At 44.1% G+C, this 23,015-nt stretch overlaps 1 protein-coding gene across 5 annotated transcripts in view; it reads left to right on the forward strand.

Moving 5' to 3' along the window:
• The window catches only part of itpr1b (inositol 1,4,5-trisphosphate receptor, type 1b), a 556,093-nt gene that overhangs the window by 297,031 nt on the left and 236,047 nt on the right, over positions 1–23,015 (forward strand). For 3 of the 5 annotated variants that reach the window (XR_010976943.1, XM_068051457.1, XM_068051460.1), the window contains one exon: positions 6,947–6,982. The exons of the other annotated variants lie outside the window; for them this stretch is intronic. Coding sequence is in view for 2 of the 3 variants with exons in the window: in XM_068051457.1 (XP_067907558.1) it covers positions 6,947–6,982 (36 nt within the window). In the remaining variant the exon portion in view is untranslated. The remainder of the gene's footprint in view (positions 1–6,946; positions 6,983–23,015) is intronic. 5 annotated transcript variants of the gene reach the window in all.

Here is a 23,015-nt window from a genome sequence, read left to right on the forward strand (position 1 = left end):
GTTAATCCTTGTTCACTGCTCCAATTGTAAGGCAAAGAAATCAATTCAGACAGGTTTTCTTAGATTTTAAACAAGAAAGGTAGAAGTTTATTAATCTTAAACTCTAATCCGGTTAATGACCATGAATATGCGACGCGACCATGCATACGCGATAAACACACACACACACACATACAGACCGAAAAGTAGAAAAGAATAAAGGGGCAAAGTTTGAGGCAATAGATGGGTTTCTATTTTACTGTCCTTTGAGTTTGCTGGGAAGTCTTTGATTGCCAGTCCGACTTGCAATTTGTTGGGGCCCAGTACACGCTTCAACTTGTTTCGAGGTCGAAGTCTTTTTTCTCTCGAGGTTTACGTGTCTTCTGTGGATCCGGTGGCTTGGGAGAAAGCGAGAGAGAGAGGCTTCCTTGCTCCAGGTTCTAGTTCAAACAGTCTTCTGCCTTACTCTGTAGCACAATTTAAAAAAAAAACCCAGTTTGTCCAGCAGGTTAGTCATGTGACTAGCTGGTTTGTCTACTTCTGTTTGTGGATTCTGCCATCTTAGCAGTCATCCTGGAATGTGAGCGTCCTCACCTTCAATGTCTGGTGATCACAGACCATTTTGGGTTAAGTGGACCAGGGAATAGTCCTTTGTGTCTCCAAGCACTGTCTGTTAGTATGCATATGTTTTTTCCAGCCAAGTGTCTGCTGTTTTTTTTTAACAAGTCCTTTCTTCACACCAGCAGCAGTTTAAAATCAAGGTTTTATTTATTTATTTATTTAGAGATACAGCACTGAACCAGGCCCTTCGGCCCACCGAGTCTGTGCCGACCATCAATCACCCATTTATACTAATCCTACACTAATCCCATATTCTTGCCTCATCCCCACCTGTCTCTATATTCCCCTACCACCTACCTATACTAGGGGCAATTTATAATGGCCAATTTACCTATCAACCTGCAAGTCTTTGGCTGTGGGAGGAAACCGGAGCACCCGGCGAAAACCCACGCAGACACAGGGAGAACTTGCAAACTCCACACAGGCAGTACCCAGAATTGAACCCGGGTCGCTGGAGCTGTGAGGCTGCGGTGCTAACCACTGTGCCGCCCTTCACATGACAAAATTAATATGCCTTATTCTTGGCAGGTGGGGGTCTGCATGAGAAAGGGTATATTGATAGGGTTAGAAGTAGGGTGGAAAGAAGCTCGTATGGAGCCTAGACAGGTTGGACCAATTGGCCTGTTTCAGTGCTCTAAAACCTATGCGAAAAGAAAACCATCGTAGAAAATTAGTACAGCTGGTTTCACTTTAATCTAGACTAAATTCGTGCTTCTTCAAATACAAAATTAATAAGTGCTGATAATGTCCATAAACACACAACTTGTATGCAGAGTTCAGTGTACCCATATGGACTCTTTATTTCTGTGTAAGCAGTAGTACAGCTTGATGGGAAGAACTGAAGATCTGCTGGAGCTGGATGTATCCCTCTGCCCTTTTTGAAGTTCAAAGAATTCACACTGTTCGCCTTAACAGTTGAACAATTCTAGTAATCATCGATAAGCTGTTAAAAAAAAAAAGTTTCCCATTGACATGGACACCTGGTATGTCATCAGTCTCAAACAATAACTGTGTCTTCTATCCATGTTGAAAATTAAACGTTAGATTGACTGAGAGGCTTCTTATTTGTTGAACAATTATCTTACTGAATAATTTCAGAGCAAAGCAAACAGCCCATCTCCATACAATCTACAGAAGGGTTACATTCCAGGAAAAGTTAAATGTGGATTCTCTCCCAACCCAAACTATATATAAGCTTAAATAAAAACAAGAAATGCTGGAACCACTCAGCAGGTCTGGCAGCATCTGTGGAAAGAGAAGCGGAGTTAACGTTTCGGGTCAGTGACCCTTCTTCAGAACTATATATAAGCTTGCCTTTATGCTACAAGCTCACTGAAAGCATTCAGCCTCTGAGAAACAAGTGGATGCCATACCTGACCACCTTGTCTACCATTTTGAATAATTCATGTATCTTCAGTACAGATAAAGGTTCTCGCAAAGAGTCAGAATGGACATGATTGGGCAAAGGACCTCCTTCTGCTCAATGGTAATTGAACTTCCTCACTGGAGGGGAGAGTAAAATAAGTTCAGAAGGTTCACGAGTTTCTAAAGGATGGGTAATGTGAATTTTTGATCAGCTTTAAGTTAAACTTTGCAGGACAATAAGACACTGATACTGAACTGGCAGACCATGAGCACGACCAGAAATGGAAAACCTACTTTCCCACAGAGCTTTTGTATCTGGAATAAACTTTAATTAAAAATAGTTAGTGCTATACTGGCTAAATCCTCTTAAAGCCAAGTTAGACCCATGTCTTAAGTATATTGATAGGTGATTGTATGCACTGTTTAAAGTTTGACTTGTGGTATTCACTTTCCTAAGGAGATGCTTTCAAAATTCTGATGGTCTATGTTGTTATAAATGCAAGAGGTGGCTTGAGAGGTGAAGGATCATTTTCCTCATTCAGTGCTGTTGTGCATTTTATCTTAATATCTTTGACTGTTTGAAGATCATTGACGCTTTGTGCTTGTGCGGAAGGATCAGTCAAATTATCTGAAATGGCATTGGGATGCAGTATTTGCAGTACTTCCTCTGAAGATCATATGGTCAGTAGACCTCACCATTCCATCATCCTACCATGTTTAAAGCTTCGGCAATACAGTTGCGCTGAGGAGATCTGTTCATGGCTGTGCTGCAACATGGGGGTAGAACTTGAACCTACTGAATATCTAGTCAGCTGGTTGTGGCAGATGGAAACAAAATCTCAGATTTTTACAAAACCAAGCACTAATATTGTTACTGGCTAAATTCCCTGACACCTGAATGGAGATCCCATGCCAGGCTTGGAGGCATTTGACCAGAACTTCATCCAGAACATGGAACAGGTTTTCATGGACAGACCGAGGAAAGACGCTGAATGGAACAAACTTCGTTTTCAATAAGGACCTTGGGAGCAGACTGACTTCTAATAAAATGAGCTCATCAAGAGATCACTCACCAATAGATGATATTTTCACTTGTCAAATTTAAGTTTTTTATATTTCAGTTGCTTTCCTTTCTGTATGGCTGGGGCTTGATCTTTCCCAAGCTTCTAAAGGTTGTGTTGATACTGAAAATAAGGTAATGACTGTCATGTGAAGAAGTGACAATGGGGAAATTCAATAAGCAATTCAGTAGTTCTTGTGGAAAGGAACAATTGGGGAAAATGCATAAAGAATGTATTACAGTTAAATGGCAAGGAATCGTATTTGTTAAATGTACTAAATGAGTTCTCCCTGTTTGAAAAGCACTGGAGATGGTACAGGAACAGTATCCAGATTGGCAGGAAAATTATAGTTAGAAAAGTGATGCATTTGCATGATGCAACAACTTTGAAAACTAATAAACAACCCAAGAGCAAAATACTGCAGGTGCTGGAACTCTGAAATGAGAACCAAGTGCTGGAAATGCTCAGCAGGGGTGAGAACAGGAAATGGCACTGATAGTCATTAATGTACCAGAAAAAGAGATGGGGAAGGGGCCTGGGTAGGACTGGTACAAGGAATGTTCAACATACCCCACAAAAAGACAGGCATAACTAGGACCCATGCAGGCACCCAAAGCAACACTGGGGTTGACAGGGCCCTAGACAGTTTCTGACCCATTTCCAGCACTTCTGCCCTCACCCCTTCCCCTCCCTCCCAGAACTGCAACTGGGTTCCCCTTGTCCTCACTTTCCACCCCATCAACCTCCATAGCCAAAGGATCATCCTCCACCATTTCCACAGCCTCCAGTGTGATGCTGCCACCAAGCACATCTTCCCTTCCATTCCCGTCCCCTGTCAGCATTCTGAAGGGACCGTTCCCTCTGCAACATCCCGATCCACTCTTCCATCACCCCTGACATCTCGTCCCCTGCCCACGACATCTTTCCATGCAATCGCAGTAGATGTAATACCTGCCCTTTTACCTCCTCCCTCTTCATCCAAGGCCCCAAACACTCCTTCCAGATGAAGCAGGATTTACTTGTACTTTCAATTTAGTATACTGTATTCGCTGCTCACAATCTGGTCTCTTCTACGTTGGGGAGACCAAATGCAGAGTGCAAAGTGCTCACCCAGAACACTTCCACTCGGTCCGCAAGCATGACCCCGAGCTTCCGGTTGCTTGCCATTTTAACTCGCCACCCTACTCTCATGCCCACATTTCTGTCCTCGGCCTGCTGCAGTGTTCTAATGAAGCTCAACGCAAGCTCGAGGAACAGCACCTCATCTTCCGATTAGGCACTATGCAGCACTCTGGACTCCATATTGAGTTCAATAATTTCAGACGATGAGCCCCATTATATTTTAGTTTTTACATTTTTATTTTTATATATTTTCATTTTTTCTTTTTTTTTAACCATGTGCTCGTCTTAAACTTGTTTTTCATGTTTTTGCTTTTGGACAGAGCTGTTCATTATTCTGCCGTTGGCACTCTCTCTGGACTCATCCTTTGTCTTTCTCTACAACTATTTAGCACTCCATTTGCATTCTGTTCCATGACATGTCTGTCATTTAATCTCTTTCTTTTCCCCACCCCCCCCCCACCCCGCTCCAAACTCCATCCTATCACAGACCTTCCCTCTTGTTCTCTTTCTCCCCCCCCCCCCCTTTCACTTGCTCAAAGACTCTTGCCTTTCATCAGAACTGGCAAAAGTTAGAAATGTAACAGACCTGAAAGGTTAACTCTGTTTCTCTCTACACAGATGCTGCCACACCTGCTGAGTATTCCCAGCACTTTCTGTTCTCATAATAAAGTACCCTTCCTGTCTCTTCCTTCTCCCCACTGTCTCCCTGTTACCCAGGATGGGCTACATTGGCATTAGCTCAAAACCCATGGTATGTGGAGAACATCATTCAAAAAAAAATCCAGAGAGTGGCAGAGTTAGTGAGTGCATTTCTCCCCCCAGATTTTTATGTTGAACTTTATGAATGGCTGTCCTGCTTTACATCACTCTACCCGAGAAAAATCGGTCCTAAGATGCATGTTGTGCACTTGAAATCATTGATGATCTAACATGGAGTTTATATTTTAGGTACCTTCACAAAAAGTTTAACCATCTTTACCATCTTACCTGTAAGACAGAGGGGACATTGGCACAGGACCCTATGCATTTGCTTAGGGATTAATGAGTGAGCAGTGTTGGTGCCATTGACTTTAAATATCTATAGGCAACAGAGGAACTAGGAAATTCTTCATCTAGAATTGAAAGCCTGGTTATTTTTCTCTCTGGTTTTTATGGTGCTGGTAAATTCTGGTAAATATATATCTAATTGCCGACACATTAATGCATGGATCAGAGCTTCTGCTGATGCTAGACTAAAACCACTCTAATCTCTCAAACATTTTAGAGATTCAGAATTTTTTCCTCATTTATTGCATAAGGAATTTGTAAAAATAAAGGGAAGGTGCTCTAATTTTTAATTTTTTTTCTGGGAATAGGCAATAATGTAATGCTGTGAGTTGATGTAAGCTTTTAGCTGGAGGAAATTCTGAGGTTTGATGCTCAACATTCACGACTCATCCTCTACAGGATGACTGTCGACTCCTTAACGAGATCCCCATAAAAGGTAATCTGTGAAATAAATTAGTTGAAACAACACTTCTTAAGCAAAATCTGGAAGAAAAGTAAGGCTAAGGTGAAGCGAATAGTGACAACACCTTTAACACCAATTTTACAAATTCCCCATAAAAGTTGATCCATGGAAAAGTGTGAAAATAAAGTGTTTGAAACAATACTTTTGTTTTTGCACTCCAGATCTGGAAAAATAATAAGGGTACGATGAAGAGAGTAGTGCCACCTTAACATGAATTTTATTGTACAGTCTACAGATTAAGTAAAAAGAAATCTAGTCCCGCTTGTGGGCAGATTTTGAGCAGACTATGATGGTGGCCTCACAAAATAGGTAACTTGAGCAGTACTGTACAAACGTGCACTCTGATGCATCCAGTAACATGTAGCGTGAGTATTTAATGGTTTAATAGAGCATTATATCACAGTATACTTCAGGCTATCAAAAGTCTGTGAGGAAACTTTGTGCAGCTTCCAATATAAGCGAATGAAAACTAAGGACCACGCAAAAAAAAAACCTGTTTTATAACTACTTTTGAAGTGACTGTTAAATTTCTCATTGACTAGCATTAAAGTCCTGTCTAATTTTTCAATCTGAACAATGTTCCAGAACAGTAATTTTAGTGAGGCCAATTGAGTAGCAGTCATTTGACAAGTGAGGTTAAAGCCTTTTCAATTGAAGACATTTTAGAATAAACATTTTGAAATAAACTGCTCTGAACTTCAATAAAATCATGGCAAATCCCTTTCCATATTTTCTTCAAACTTATGACTGCTTGTTTTCAAAGCTGTGGTCGATGATTTTGGTGGGGTGTGAGTGGTCATGTTAGGGAGAGTTATCACATGATTTTGGTGCTTTAAATCACAGTTGATCATCATTTCCTTAACTATAAAATGAAATAGCTGGCAGGATTTGAAAAATAAATATACTTTTGCCCCAATATGTCGCAGCCATCCAACAGTGTGGGATTGATGATGTGTAATTCCAGTTAGCCAAGGGTGGGTTGTGTCTTAGGTCAAGTTTAATTCAATCTTGCATCATTGCCTCAAACTGTGAGTCCTTGGCTGCACTGACAATGGTTCAGTATTGCTGTTTGTAGAGCTCCTTATTTGGTTTTACCTTTAAGAATTTACATTTTGGCTCAAAACCAGATGACGGTTTTGACTGAAAAGCTCTTGCACTTCTATTCACTAAGCTTTGACTAAACTTGATCTAACCTTAATTTTAAGTAAAAGATTTGCATCGACCTGTGTACTAATGATTCTTGCTCTCAACTTCCTTGTTTGTTTTTCTCTCCTTTTCTTTTTGACAGCTCATTGCATTTGACGATGAATTGGATGTGGCAGAGGTTGACTATTTTTATTTATGCTATTTACACCATTGCTTTTTGCTCTATTATTGCTGCCATAGTGCTTCTGCATACTGATTGGTGATCCTCTTAGAATGTTCTGTTGGAGTAGTCAGTGCCTCCCTCTGGCTGGTCATTGGTACATCAAGCCAGTTGAAGTGAAGAGCCCCTTTGAGGGCAGAGCCCTGGCCTCTAGCAGGTTTCCATCAATTCTTCATTACAAAATTCTGTTGGGTCAGGATATCAAGGGATCTGCAGCCAAAGCAGGTAAATGGAATTGGAAGTACAGATCAGCCATGATATAATCGGATGGCAGAACAGGTTCAAGGGACTGAATGGCCTACCCCTGTTCCTTGATGCAAATACTGCCAGGTGTTAAATTTCTGGGGATTTGATGATTTTCCAAATTAGTTGAAAGACCAAGCTGTACATGGAAGGTTTAATGCTGGTGTTCCAGCCCTGTTGAAGTAGTTTGCCTTTCCAACTTGTTTTTTTTTAAATCAGGAACTCCAGTATATTGGGGAGTATCCACTTAGGATGTTTGTGAGCAGATTGTCATTTACTGATTTGTTTACTTGTTTGTTGACTTAAGAATCTGCTTCTTACTGGTAATATGGTACCTATCACGTGATGCCATGTTTTATTTTTGGTCAGTTAGTGTTGGTTTTGCTGCTTGCTCACTGTCGTCCTGTCATGGCATTCTGTCATGCAGTGTTGAAAAGGTTTTGAGTATTTTGAGCTTCACTTGGGTAGAAGGCTGTAATCTCATCTTGAGGCTCCAAAGGCATTCATAAACCTGGCCAAGCTTCTGTGACATCATATGAGCCTCTAGCTTGAGTTACAACTTTGCTACTCATTATATCTGTTCCTCTGTGCTGCTGCTTCATAAATATGGATGCATCAGTTAAAAATGAGAGTTGCTTCTTGGGAGAAGCCAGACAGTTCCAGCTTAGTGTTGCTATGGTAACAGCTAATGAGAGTTTACCAGTGTAAGAGTTACAGCAGTGTAATATTAACTCACTGTGTGAAGTACTTTGAACTGATGTGATAAGTTGCTACATAAAAGGAAAGATTTATTTAATTCATACATGTGCAGGGTCTCGATTATTTTCTGGGGAAGGTGCGTTCTTTTGTCATCTGTCTTTTTGCATTAAAAATCGGGCTTTTCCCATTTAAATTCTTAAGTGTATATTTTTAGTTAAAAGAAATTTTGTCATCTTTGTTTTCTTTTGATTTCCCTGACTAGTTAACTGATTCCTTGAAAGAAAGCTATTTATTCAGTTTGGGTCTCTTTTTAATGAAATTATGTCTTATTAAAGTGGCATTGATTGGCCGATGCTTCCTTTGTTTGTAATTGGACCGCTCAGTCGGTGCTCCAAGCCCTTTTCTTGCTTGTAATCGGCCTACTCAGTTATGGTTATAGGCTTCTCAATTTTAATAGCGTTCTCAGCTAGCGCTTCAGACCTCTCTAATTTGCAAAGCAGACTGCCACTTCAACACTGTCCAAAACAAATTTATACCCTAGTCTTTTTTTGTTTTTAAAAAGAAATCTGATAGCAACAATAATGATTTTGGGGAGACGGTTTGATTACAGTTTGTAAAAAGACTAGAAGCAGATGCCATGAGCCCTACCTACAGGTAAACTATGTGATTGAATAAAGCAACCAATTTCTCAGTTGAAACTTGAGAAGTTTGAAAAGTTGTTCAGGATTATTTATGCAAAGAGCAAATCTGTGAAGTTAGTATCTAATGACTTCAACAAAGAAAAGAAGTATTAGGTCTACACTAGTCTCCTAGATTAGCCATTGTTTAATGAGGCATAAAAAGATTTGGCAGTCCGAAACGAAGGAGGCGGTTCTTGATGCAGATGGCTGCCTGTAGGTCCACATGAAGTCTGTGAAGGGTTTATCATTAGCCTCATGTAGTAGTAAGGTGATGAAACTGAGACACTGGAAATTCTGCTTTGTGACCCAATTTCAGTAACCGAATGGTGGCTTGAGCAGGTTACATAATGGAATGTTTGACGGAAATAGTTAGACCTCTTAACAATTGTAGAAGAAAAATGGATTCCTGCAAGTGTCTTTTTTTTTTTGTTTTGTTAGCAGCTGAAAAGGACGTTGGACCTTTATAGGCAGAAATTTGAACCCACAGGTGCAGATTAGAGCACCAACGTCGCATGTACAGGATCACACCACCCGCTGTTCTCCCCTCCCCCCGCCCCCATTCAAATCACAGGCAGATCACTGCCTACATTTCAAAGCATTTACAGCTGCCGCAGATTATTCACATTATCCCCAAGTTGTTGAATTTTTCTCTTTCTCCTGTAGGGGGAAAACGAATGGAGTGTGATGTAACTGCTGAAGGTTGTCCTACTTTCCTCCCCTGCTAACTGCACGATTCTTGGGTAGCTGCCAGCGTTTGTCATGCAGTTACATAAGCTCAGCTTGTTTCCTGGAATTTTGGCCTCTCAGCTGATGTTTGACCTTCAGCAGTAATTGCCAATGGATGTGGGTGGTGGGGGGAGGGGGGGGGTGGATGATGGTGTGGAGAATGCAGAGCTCTCTTTACTGTAATGTATTGGCAATGCAGTGTGGGCTGGTCTGAGGAGCAGAGCGAGGTGGGAAGTTTAGGCTGTCAAAATGCTTGTGTACATAAGCAAGGTACTCGTTAATTAATGCAGTAGCAACGCTGAGGCTAAGTAGCTTTTTTTAAAAAATATTTCACTTACAGTGAGCAATGAAGCAACTGTTTTCCTGGGAGTGGGTGTTTTCCTTGAGCTCCTTTGCTGCCGAATTATACCCTGATGCTAATTGTTTGAGCCACAGGCTGATCTGGGAATTAGGCAGTTTTTCTGCATGACAGCCATCAGTGCATCTCCATGACAGCAAGGAGTGTACTTCTGAGCAAGACAAAAGCTCATCTGCCAGTACATAATTTTCTTTATACTCCTCTTCCCTTCTCCACAACTCAAAGCTCCATTGCTGATGTTCTGTGTAGTAACATAATAGAGATTAGCTTTACAATCTGATCTAGGAATACAATAGAGTTCAGAATTTCAGTTTTCTAAATTCACAGTTAATCCAAATGAGCAGTCCTGAAAAGGTGATGATTGCAATTGAATCTTAAATGTTGCCAGCTGGATGCAATTCCTGGTTTCTCTGGGAAACAAACAAATTAAATTGGGCCTCTTTTAAGGGAAGAAAAAGCTGAATTACTTTGTGTAGAAAAACATGAACTCTTTTCCTCAGTTCCTTCAATTTGCCTGTGGATTTACTCCTGACCTCCCCTCTCTTGAAGCTGATGACTGATATCTAGGGTTCCAACTCTGGATGTGATCCTGGAGGATTCATCACAGTTCCTCTTGTCTCCAACTGCACTCCCACCATTGGTTGTTCGATACGTCCACGTTCACGGCGCACTACCTTCCCACACTAAGTTGGTAGCGAATCAGACTCTTTGGCTGGAATTTAAAAGAGAGATGGTGGCCCCACCCACCAGCTGGAAAGCTGCAGGCGAGCCTGCCTCGGCCAGGCCTGAAAGCCATATTGCCATTTTGCATAGCTCAGGCCCTTAATTGGCTTCAATAGGGGCTTTTGTCCCTCTAAGGCAGGAAGTCCTGCCTCCAACAGCTACCCGTCAGTGAGAGGGTCAGTGGCCAGTCAGAGGGCCAGCATCCAGCCAGGACTAGCAACAATGGAGGAGGTCCCGCCAAAGGTAAGTGGGGGTCGGGCCTTGCCAGGGACAATCGGCTAGGCCTCGACGAGGTGGTGGTGGGGGGTGTGGGGTGCAGTTTCTGAGTCCAGATTGTTTTGGGGTGGCCTGTACTGCTGGGGGTTGGGGGGTGTATCCTATGTGCGGCATTGCCCGATTAGGAGAGTTCCCTCTCCCAAGCCCACAAGGAGGTTGCCAGGTACTACTCGACGGCCTCCTCAGATGCTGGAGTGCCCGTCTGCCACTGATAAAATGCCAGCAGTGTTGTGAAGAGGCCCTAAAGTGGCAATTAATTGGTCACTTAAGGGCCTCAATTGGCCTAAAGGCAGGCGGGCCATTTGCTACCTCCCCTGCCACTGGTAAAATAGCAGAGGGTGGGTAGGCGATGGGCACGGCACCCCTCGCGTCTCCCACCTATTTTATGCCCCCCTGTGCCTGTCTCCTAGCCCGCTGCTGGAGGTGGACGGGGGCGGGGGCGGGGGGGGGGGCATTAAATTCTGGCAGTTGTTACCCGATTGGATTATTTGTGACCCTCAGTTGAGCAGCCTTTTTCCCCACCTCCAATATAACAAACAAAAGGTGTTCATTGAAAAACAAAATGTTTCATGTCCTCCTGATTTTTCTCCAGGAATGTTTGCAGCAGAGATTAACCTAAAATTCCTGGAGCTGCCAGGACAATCCTGGATGGTTAGCCACCCTACCAATACTGGGCTGCAATTTTGCAGCTGCTGATATACTTTTCACAAGTACCTACTGATCATGGATGAGCCTGGAGAGTCAGTGCTATGGACGATGGGGCTGGAGGTTGGGGTGTGGTGGAATAGCGGGGATGCTCTTATGGCTAAGTTTAACTGTGGGAACTTTCTTATCCAAAGCTGACTCACTCTTCACCTGAGGCAACACATGCACATCTTGTAGAAATTGTTGGATGGGTTACCTGGGCAGGGTTTTAGATGCATGTACATAACCATACATTGACAGTGGCCTACTGTCCAGACAGGCTGAGGTTTTCTTGGAATACATTTGCTGATAAAGGGAAGGGTGGGCCTGGAGTGTGATTCATTAAACCACAGCTGAACACATCAGCATCAATGGAGCATACGTTTAAAAAGATCGTTTGTTAGCAGAGAAATGAGTGATTTTTCTGCAGACATTAGACAACAGAAGAACACTTTTTTTGTAGCCCTTTATCACATACTCAGGACATCTCGGAGCTATTACTTTTCAGGCGTAGTCACTAGTTTTGTAGGCATATGTGACAGTCATTGTGTACACAGCAAGGTACCACAAACAATATCAATAAAAACATGCATTTATGTAGCGCTTTTAATGGATTAAAACATTCCAAGGCATTTCACAATCATTATAAAACAAAATTTGATGCCGAGCCACATAAGGAGATATTTAGGACCGATGACCAAAAGCTTGGTCAAAGAGAGTAGGTTTTAAGGAACATCTTTAAAGGAGGAAAGAGAGACAAAGAGGTTTAGGGAGGGCATTCCAGAGCTTAGGGTGCGACAGCTGAAAGCACAGCTGCCGTTGTTGGAGTGATTAAAATCAGGGATACTCAACAGTCCAGAACTGGAGCAGCGCAAAGATCACAGAGCATTTTAGAACTGGATGAGGTTACAGAGATGGGGAGGAGTCAGGCCGTGGAGCGATTTGAAAACAAGGATGAGATAATTTTAAAATTGAGGTGTTGCTGGACTGGGAGTCAATGTAGGTCAGTGGGCAGGTAAATGCATAATGAAGTAACTTGTTTTTTCTGGTTGTGTTGATTGAGGGAAGAATAATTGTCAGGACAACCTGTTTCACTTCCACTAATTCCATGGGGTTTATTATGTCTGTCTGAATAGGCAGAGGGTGCCCCAGTTTAATGGCCCATATGAAAGACGGCACCTCCAAGAGTTCAGCCTCCTCAGGATTGCACTGAAGTGTCAGCCTGGATTGTGCTAAATTCCGTAGTGAAGGTTGACCCAATGACCACCTAACCCAGCCAAAACTGCTACGATCTAAGCTAATCTGACTGACTGCCTTTGGCTTTCCTCATAAAAACACATCCACCTCTCTGTTTGTAACCTGGTATTGTCATTGAACTAATAATCCAGAGGCCCAAGCTGATGCCCTGGGGACACTGGTTCAAATCCCGCCATGGCAGCTGGTGGAATTTTAATTCAATTAATTAATAAAATCAATTAATTAAAAAAAAAAATCTGAAATTGAAACCTTGTCTCAGTAAAGGTGCCATTAAACCCATCATCGATTGTCGTAAACACCCATCTGGTTCACTAATGTCCTTTAAGGTAGGAAATCTGCCATCCTTACTTGGTCTGGCCTACATGTGAGTCCAGACCCACAGCAATGTGGTTGACTCTTAATGCCCTCTGAAATGTCCTAGCAAGCCACTCAGTTGTCAAGGGCAGTTAGGAATGGGCAACAAATGTTGGCCTTGCCTGCGATGTCCACATCCCATGAAAGAATAAAAAATCAATGGTGCCAGAGTGTTAGCTGTAGCACTCTGACCTCTGAATGAGAAGGTCACGGGTTCAAGTCCCACTCTGGGGACTTGAGCACATTGCCTCAGCTGACTGAGAGAGTGCTGCACTGTCGGTGATGCAGTCCTTCGGATGAATCATTAAACTGAGACTCTGTCTGCCCCCTCAGGTGGACAGAAAAGATCCCATGAGGCTATTTCAAAGAAACGTTGGGGAGTTTTCCTCGGTGTCCTGGCCAATATTTATCCATCAACAAATTTCACTAAACAGATTATCCTTCTGTGTGCAAAATAGTTGGCATGTTTCCCACAGTACAACAGTGACTGCACTTTAAAAGCACTTTGTTGGCTATAAAATGCTTTGAGATTGTGCTGTGGAAATGCAAGTTCTTTCTTTAAGCTGCAATGTCACCTCCGATATCAAGAGGTCCATTAGAGCTGAGCCTATAGTGGAAATGACCCAGCCTCATTGCTGTCTGTGGCACCAAAGTTCTCCAAGTAGGATTTTGCCTGGTGCTTCTGACTGAAAGGTAATTACGTTACACTTGTGCAGCTTTCTCCAGTTGCTAAATTCATCCTGCAAAATAAATATACAGCTTGGCACCAAGGAGGAAGGTGTAGTTACTGAACCTCTACCAATGGATGGAGTGTGAGAATACATAATGTAATGTAGAGGTCGTTAAACTCTGGAATGCCTTTTTAGTCAGTCAGTAACATACAGATAGACAACAGAGTCTGAACAGGATATGTGTATGGCAGTAGGATGTTTGCCATTGGAAGAAAAATTGCTTCTTTGTTTCACCTGCAACTACAAGTGGAATTGAGCCAACAGTTTAAGGTGCGAGAACATGTTACTCCACATAGGTGTTCAGTTGGTTCAATAGCAAGGAGTGTCCGCCATTCTAACTCACTGGGTGAGTTTAACCCTTTCTCAGTCCAGGGAATATGCTGTGTCAAAGAGCTGGCACAGAAACACTGGTTGAATGACCTCTGTTTGTGCTCTAGGATTCTATGCTACTTGAAAGGAGAGGACTGAACTCCCATTTTTACAACCCTTTTTATGACCTCAGGATGTCCGAAAGCCAGCTAAGTTCTTTTTGAAGTGTAGTCACTGGTGCAATATGGGAAATGCAGCAACAAATTTGTGCACACAAAGCTCCCACAAACAGCAATGTGATGACCAGGTAATCTGTTTTTAAGGTATTGACGACTGAGTGATAAATACTGCTCAGGACACCAGGGGGAACGCTCCTTCGCTTCGAAATAGGGACCTTTTATGTCCACCTGATCGAGCAGAAGGGGCCCCAGTTTAACATCTCATCTGAAAGATGGCACCTCCAACAGTGCAGCATGCTCTCAGTACTGCACTGGAGTGCTAACCTGGATCATGCGCTCAAATCTCTAGATTGGGACTTGAACCCGCAACCTTACAGCTCAGGTAAGAGAGCCCAACTGAGCCGTTTTTTTTATTTATTCAGACATTGGATATGGGCATCACTGGCTCGGCCAGCATTTAGTGCCCATCCCTAATTGTCCTTGAGAAGTTGGTGGTGAGCTGACTCCTTGAACCTCTGCAGTCCATGTGAGGTAGGTATACCCACAGTGCTTTTAGGAAGGGAATTCCAGGATTTTGACCCAGCGATAGTGAACGAGCAGCGATATAGTTCCAAGTCAGGATGGTGTGTGGCTTGGAGGGGAATTTGCAGGTCGTGGTGTTCCCATGCATCTGCTGCTCTTGTCCTTCCCGGTGGTAGAGATCACGGGTTTGGAAGGTGCTATCGAATGAATCTTGGTGATTTGCTGCAGTGCATCTTGTAGATGGTACACACTGTTGCAACTGTGCATCAGTAGTGAAGGGAGTCAATGTTAAAGGTGACAGATGGGGTGCTGATCAAGCGGGCTGTTTTGTCCTGGATGATGTGGAGCTTATTTTGAATGTTGTTGGAGCTGCACCCATCCAGGCAAGTGGAGAGTATTCCATCACATTCCTGACTTGTGCCTTGTAGATGGTGGACAGGCATTGGGGAGACAGGAGGTGAGTTATTTGCCACAGAGTTCCCAGCCTCTGACCTGCTCTTGTAGCTACAGTGTTTATATGGCTGGTCCAGTTCAGTTTCTGGTCAATGGTAAGCCCCCCAGGATGTTGATGGTGGGGGATTCAGCGATGGTAATGCCATTGAACAGCAAGGGAAGATGGGTAGATTCTCTCCTGTTTGAGATGATCACTTGTGTGGCGCGAATGTTACTTGCCACTTATCAGCCCAAGCTTGGATGTTGTCCAGGTCTTGCTGTATCTGAACATGGGCTGCTTCAGTATGTGAGGAGTCACGAATGGTTCTGAACATTGTGCAGTCATCAGCAAACATCTCCACTTCTGACTTTGATTGTGGGAAGGTCATTGATGAAGCAGCTAAGATGGTTGGGCCTAGAACACTAACCTGAGGAACTCCTGTAGTGATGTCCTGGGACTGAGATGATTGACCTCCAATAACCACAGCCATCTTCCTTTGTGCTAAGTATGACTCCAACCAGTGAATAATTTTCCCCCTGATTCCCATTGACTCCAGTTTTGCTAGGGCTCGTTGATGCCATACTTAGTCAAATGCTGCCTTGATGTCAAGGGCAGTCGCTCCCACCTAATCTCTTGAGTTCAGCTCTTTTGTCCATGTTTGGACCAGGGATGTAATGAGATCAGGAGCTGAGTGGCCCTGGTGGAATCCAAACTGAGCAGGTTATTGCTGAGCAAGTGCCGCTTGATAGCACTGTCGACGACCCCTTCCATCACTTTGCTGGTGATTGAGAGTAGACTGATAGGGCGGTAATTGGTCTGGATTTGTCCTCTTTGTGGACAGGACACGTCTGGGCTGTTTTCCACATTGCAGGGTAGATGCCAGTGTTGCAGCTGTACTGGAACAGCTTGGCTAGGGGCGCGGCTAGTTCTGGAGCACAAGTCTAAAATACTGTTGCTGGAATGTTGTCGGGGCCAATAGCCTTTGCAGTATCCAGTGCCTTCAGCTGTTGCTTTATATCACGTGGATTGAATGGATTTGACTGTTTGGCATCTGTGATGCTGGGGACCTCAAGTGGAGGCCAAGATGGATCATCCACTCTGCACTTCTGACTGAAGGTGGATGCAAATGCTTCAGCCTTATCTTTTGCACTGATGTGCTGGGCTCCCCCATCATTGAGGATGGGGATATTTGTGGAGCCACCTCCTCCTGTTGTTTAATTGTCTACCACCATTCACAACTGGATATGGCAGGACTGCAGAGCTTAGATCTGATCCATTGGTTGTGGGATCACTTAGCTCTGTCTATCGCATGCTACTTCCACTGTTCAAAATGCAAGTAGTCTTGTGTTGTAGCTTTACCAGGCTGACACCTCATTTTTAGGTATGTCTGGTGCTGCTCCTGGCATGCCCTCCTGCACTCTTCATTGAAGCAGCGTTGATCCCCTGGCTTATGGTAATGGTAGAGTGGGGATATGCTGGGCCATGAGGTTACAGATTTGTGGTTGAATACAATTCTTCTGCTGCTGCTGATGGCCCACAGCGACTCATGGATGCCCAGTTTTGAGTTGCTAGATCTGTTCGAAATCTATCCCATTTAGCGCGGTGGTAGTGCCACACAACACAATGGAGGGCGTCCTCAATGTGAAGACGGGCCTTCGTCTCCACAAGGACTGTGCAGTCATCACTCCTACCAATACTGTCGTGGACAGATGCATCTGCGACCGGTAGATTGGTGAGGACGAAGTCAAGTATATTTTTCCCTCTTGTTCGTTCCCTCACCATTTGCTGCAGACCCAGTCCAGCAGCAATGTCCTTTCACACTCGGCCAGTAATGGTGCTATGGAGCCACTCTTGGTGATGGACACCATCCCAGAGTACATGCTGTGCTCTTGCTACCCTCAGTGCCTCTTCCAACTGGTGTTCAACATGGAGTACTGATTCATTAGCCGAGAGGGTGGCCTGTAGGTGGTAATCAGCAGGAAGTTTCCTTGCCCACGTTTGCTCTGATGCCATGAGACTTACCAGATGGGTTTTTTTAAACAGTGGTTTCATGGTCACCGTTAGACTGGCTTTCTCATTCCAGATTTATTAATTGAATTCAAATTTTACCATCTGCTGTGGTGGGATTTGAACCCATGTCTCCAGAGCATTAGTCTAGGCTTTTGGATTACTAGTCCAGTCACATTACCACTACGCCACCGCTCCCTCCCCTGCAGCTGGTGCGCCTCCTTTGTGACTCGTCTTTTGGAAGGGGAGGCAGTCTTGTGTGAAACATCGTCTTTACTTGTGAGAGACTTGGACACACATCCAATCCCCTCCCCCTGCCCCTTTTGAATTTTTAAAAAATTCCTTTAAGTGGGCTGCTGCAATGATTCATCAAACCACGCGCATTTCAAGGAGAGAGATTGCTGAGTTAATCTGTGGGAAAACCCACTGTTTTTCCATGAAATTAAGGAGTGGGAGGAAGGGGAACAAACTTTTAACCTATTGCATATCAATAGAGATCTCTTCCTCATATTTCACAGCCCAGCTCTATTGTCACAAGTGCTGCATTTCATAGCAAATGTTCTAAACTTTTAATCTTCACCTGACACGCACTGAAACTCCTAGTTCACAGCTGCAGTGATGGGTTTTTTTTCCGGGCGGGAGGCTTCCTTTAGTTGGGGCCAACTTCCGATTCAGAATTTCTTTCATTTCTGTTAAATGAGATGATTGTGATATTTGTTTTGTGAGGTGAATACACTGCCTAAAGATGTCTTTTTTGTTTGCTTCTGACTGCAGGTGCAATGTTAGAGGGATTAAACCTAACTAAATTTATTTTCTCAGATTTGGCCTTTCTTGTGATTTCACTGAATGACGGGCATGAAATTACCTCCAAGACGGCACATGGAAAATGGTAGAAAGCAACGAAGCCAATGAATGCACTTTGCTGTTGTCAGCACCCGCACACATCTGAGGCGTGAAGCAATGTGGCAGCTGCCTGGCATGCTGACAGCAGCAACTGCAACAGAAACGAGCCCAAGAGCGCAGTGAATTCTCTCTCTTCACTTGCCTCCCCTTTACTTGCCTCGCCTCGCCTCGCCTTGCCTCACCTCCCCTCACCTTGCATCGCCTTACCTCCCCTCTCCTCCTTACATCACCTCGCCTCCCCTCACTTCCTTGCCTCGCCTTGCTTCACCTCGCTCCCACATCTCACCTCCCCTCCCTCCCTTGCCTCGCCTTGCTTCCCCTCACTTTTTTGCCTCGCCACTCCCTTCACTCCTGCGCTTCACCTCCCCTCCCTTCACTCCTGCGCCTCACCACCCCTCCTGTGCCTCCCCTCACTCCCTTCCCACCCACCCCTTTGCATCCCCTTTCCTTGCCTCGGCTTTCAGTGCCTTGCCTCCTCTCCCCTCCTTGCTTCGCCACTCCCCTCACTCCCGCGCGCTGCCCCTCACACCCGTAAAAGGACTGAGCTAAGCCAACGTTAAATGACTCACTATTACTTGCGCTATAATCAGAGACTGTTTCAGCCGATCCTAAGCGTCAGCCTTGCTCAGCGGCAGCACTCTTGAATCCAAGTCGGAAAGTTCAGAACCCCTTCCAAAAACTAAGGCACAGAATCTAGGATGATACTTTATAGAGTCATAGAGTTATACAGCATAGAAACAGGCCCTTCGGCCCATCGTGTCTGTGCCGGCCATCAAGCACCTAACTATTCTAATCCCATCCCATTTGCCAGCACTTGGCCTGTAGCCTTGTATGTTATGGCGTTTCAAGTGCTCATCTAAATACTTCTTAAATGTTGTGAGGGTTCCTGCCTCTACCACCCTTCAGGCAGCGTGTTCCATATTCCAACCACCTTCTGGGTGAAAACATTTTCCTCAAATCCACTCTAAACTTCGTGCATCTTACCTTAAATCTATGCCCCCTGGCTATTGACCCCTCCGCTAAGGGAAAAAGTGTCTTCATATCTAACCTATCAATGCCGCTCATAATTTTGTATACCTCAATCAGGATCCCCCCTCAGCTTTCTCTGCTCGAAGGAAAACAACCCTAGCCTTTTCAGTCTCTCTTCATAGTTGAAATGCTCCAGCCCAGGGAACATCCTGGTGAATCTCCTCTGCACCCTCTCCAGTGCAATCACATCCTTCCTATAGCGTGGTGCCCAGAATTGTACACAGACTCCAGCTGTGGCCTAACCAGCGTTTTATACAGCTCCATCATAACCTCCCTGCTCTTGTATTCTATGCCTCGGCTAATAAAGGCAAGTATCCCATATGCTTTCCTAACCACCTTATCTACCTGTGCTGCCGCCTTCAGTGATCTGTGGACAAGTACACCAAGGTTCCTCTGACCCTCTGTACTTCCTAGGGTCCTACCATCCATTGTATATTCCCTTGCCTTTTAATCCTCCCAAAATGCATCACCTCACACTTCTCAGGATCAAATTTCATTTGCCACAGCTCCGCCCATCTTACCAGCCCACCTATATAGTCCTGCAATCTAAGGCTTTCCTCCTCACTATTTACGACACCACCAATTTTCGTGTCATCTGCAAACTTACTGATCATACCTCCTATATTCACGTCTAAATCATTAATGTACACTACAAACAGCAAGGGTCCCAGCACCGATCCCTGCGGTACACCACTGGTCACAGGCTTCCACTCGCAAAAAACAACCCTCGACCATCACCCTCTGCCTCCTTCCACTAAGCCAATTTTGGATCCAATTTGCCAAATTGCCCTGGATTCCATGGACTCTTACCTTGTCAACCAATCTCCCATGCGGGACCTTATCAAAAGCCTTGCTGAAGTCCATATAGACTACATCAACTGCTTTACCCTCATCTACACATTTCGTCACTGCCTCAAAAAATTCAATCAAGTTAGTCAGACACGATCTTCCCCCTAACAAAGCCATGCTGACTATCCTTGATTAATCCCTACCTCTCCAAGTGGAGATTAATCCTGTCCCTCAGAATTTTTTCCAATACTTTCCCAACCACTGATGTTAGACTCACCGGCCTGTAATTACCTGGTTTATCCCTGCTACCCTTCTTGAATAATAGTACCACATTCGCTGTCCTCCAGTCCTCTGGTACTTCTCCTGTGGCCAGAGTAGATTTGAAAATTTGTGTCAGAGCCCCTGCTATCGCCTCCCTTGCCTCACATAACAGCCTGGGATCCATCTCATCTGGGTCTGAGGATTTATCCACTTTTAAGCCCACCAAAACAGCTAATACTTCCTTTTGTTGCTAATATGTTCAAGTGTATCTCAATCCCCCCCCCCCTGATCTCTACATCATCCTTCTCCATAGTGAACTTTGGTGCAGTAGAGAGAGCGCTGCACTGTCAAAGGTGCTGTCTTTCAGCTAAGACATTAAACCGAGATTCCATTTCTACCCCTTACCATTCAGATGGATATAAAAGATCTCCGCAGAAGAGCAGTGAGTTCTCATGGTATCCTGCTCAACATTTAGAACCTCTACCAACACTAAAACAAATTATCTAGTCCCGTTAGCACGTTGCCTCTAGTGGAACCTTACTTTGTTTTAAGTGACTGACTGCATATCAAAAGTAGTCTGGTGGCTCAGAAGTGCTTTGGGATATTGGGGTCATAAAACATCCCAGATAAATGCAAGTTCATTTGTTCTAGTTGTGGATGAATATTACTGTGTGGGCTGTTTGGAGCAAAATGACTATTGGATTGGTTCCTTGAATGTGTTGTTGAGTGGTCCAAATGAGCTAGAGTAATTTAGCTGTGTTCAGATATGTAATAGTTAACAGTCGGCACCTGAGTAACTGAAGAACGGAAATGCAGCTGGAACAGGATGTGAAGCTAATCCACTTGTTTGCAGTATAATTACTTCTGGAATCCAATTTCCAATTGCTGTAATTGCTGTGAAGCGATATTAAAATGATTCATCAAGCTCGGTTATCACTCTGAATTTAAGCACTATGTGAACCTAATCACGATGGCTTTAAGTTGTGCAGACAGATTATGACGTGGCACAGTTGCTGTGCAGTCAATAGCTAGTCCCAGATTTGTATCAACTTTAACACATTGTTGGCTAACCGATGGATTCAGGATGGCTGTTTATCGAGTTGAAAGTTCAGTAGATGATCATTACAACCACTTTTATATTGGTGATTGTTTAGTTTGGATTCTGCAAGAGCAGTTTCCGGGAGTCTGCTCCTTTATCTTGGGATGTTAGAGAAGAGAGGGTAAAATCGCAGACCCCTTTTTCCATGGCTCAAGAACACGAGTCTCCTGGAATCCAATCTATGTGCCAGTGAATGCTGAATGTTCCTCATTCACTAATCTCTGGCATTGATTGTCCCAGTTTACTGGAGAAAAATCACAGGCCTCCACTTGTTTAATATTTTCACATGCTATAAACACCTGCATGACATTGGTTCTTCATGCGGTTAATGTAATCCAACTCTTCTCCACTGTTGAGGTAGCTTTATTGGGTCTTATTCAGCTAATGAACATTGGAAATGAGATTCTGAAGATTGCTCTCGCTCTGTTCTCAATTTCAGTCAGTCAGAAATTTTTTTTGCCAGTTTTTCACAAGACTTCAGAATTCCTGACACCTGCCAAACATGGCTTCTGAGCTTCGCGTTTTTGAGTCTCTTCCAAATGGTGCTCCTGCCTGATAACGAACCACATCATTTCCCCCACAATGCAGATATGCTTCAGCAACAAGCTTAAATCAACAGAAGACTTCATTTTACTGTTCAGTTCACCTGCACTCAACTTTAGAGTTACTGGCACTGCAAGAGGCCAGTCTGCTTAACTTGGGAAAGTTGACTTGGCCTGATCACAGATCAGCTCCAGTACCGCAATGTTTGAGTGGCATGAATATATCCATCCAATAAGTCACATTCAGGCCACTTGTTTGGATCTCTTTTTCAATGTAATCCTGATGCTGGATTCTAACTTAGCAACTATATCCGAAGAGGTGTCACATGTTGAGGCCTCCAACTCTTCATGCTGAATTAGAAGATGGCTGAAGTAAAACCAGAAAGTGCTGGAAATACTCAGCAGGTCTGGCAGCATCTGTGGAGAGAGAAGCAGCATTAATGTTTCAGGTTAGTGACCCTTCATTATAACTGGCAAAGGTTAGAAATGTAATAGGTTTTAAGCAAGTGAAGCGGGGGTGGTGGGGGGGTAGGTTGGGGAAGAGAACAAAAGGGAAGGTGGGTGATAGGGCAAAGGGTAGGAGAAATTAAATGACAAAAATGTTATGGGCCAAAGGCAAAGGGAGTGCTACTGGTGTGGTGAAAGACAAAGCATTAATCCAGGGAGTGTTAATGACAAGAGTAATGAACAGCTCTGTGCAGAAGCACAATCATGAAAAACCAAGTTTAATCCACAGCTGCCTTGACTACATTCCTTACACCCTGCTTCCTGTAAGGAGTCAATTCCATTCTCCCAGTTCCTCCATCTCTCACGTGTCTGCTCTGATGATGCAACCTTTCACAACAGCGCTTCTGATATGTCTTCCTTTTTCCTCAACCAAGGATCCCTCCCTCCCCAGAACCGCGACAGGGTTCCTCTTGTCCTCACTTTCCACCCCACAAGCCTACATATCCAAAGGATCATCCTCTGCCATTTCTGCCACCTACAGCGTGATGCCACCATCAAACGCATCTTCCCCTCCCTTCCCCTGTCAGCCTTCCGAAGGGATCGTTCCCTCCACGACACCCTGGTCCACTCCTCCATCATCTCCGACACCTCATCCCCTTCCCACAGCACCTTCCCTTGCAATCACAGGAGGTATAATACCTTCCCTTTTACCTCCCCTCTCCTCACCATCCAAGGCCCCA

Source organism: Heterodontus francisci, chromosome 19 (genome assembly GCF_036365525.1).
Source record: "Heterodontus francisci isolate sHetFra1 chromosome 19, sHetFra1.hap1, whole genome shotgun sequence".
Taxonomy (NCBI): Eukaryota; Metazoa; Chordata; class Chondrichthyes; order Heterodontiformes; family Heterodontidae; genus Heterodontus; species Heterodontus francisci.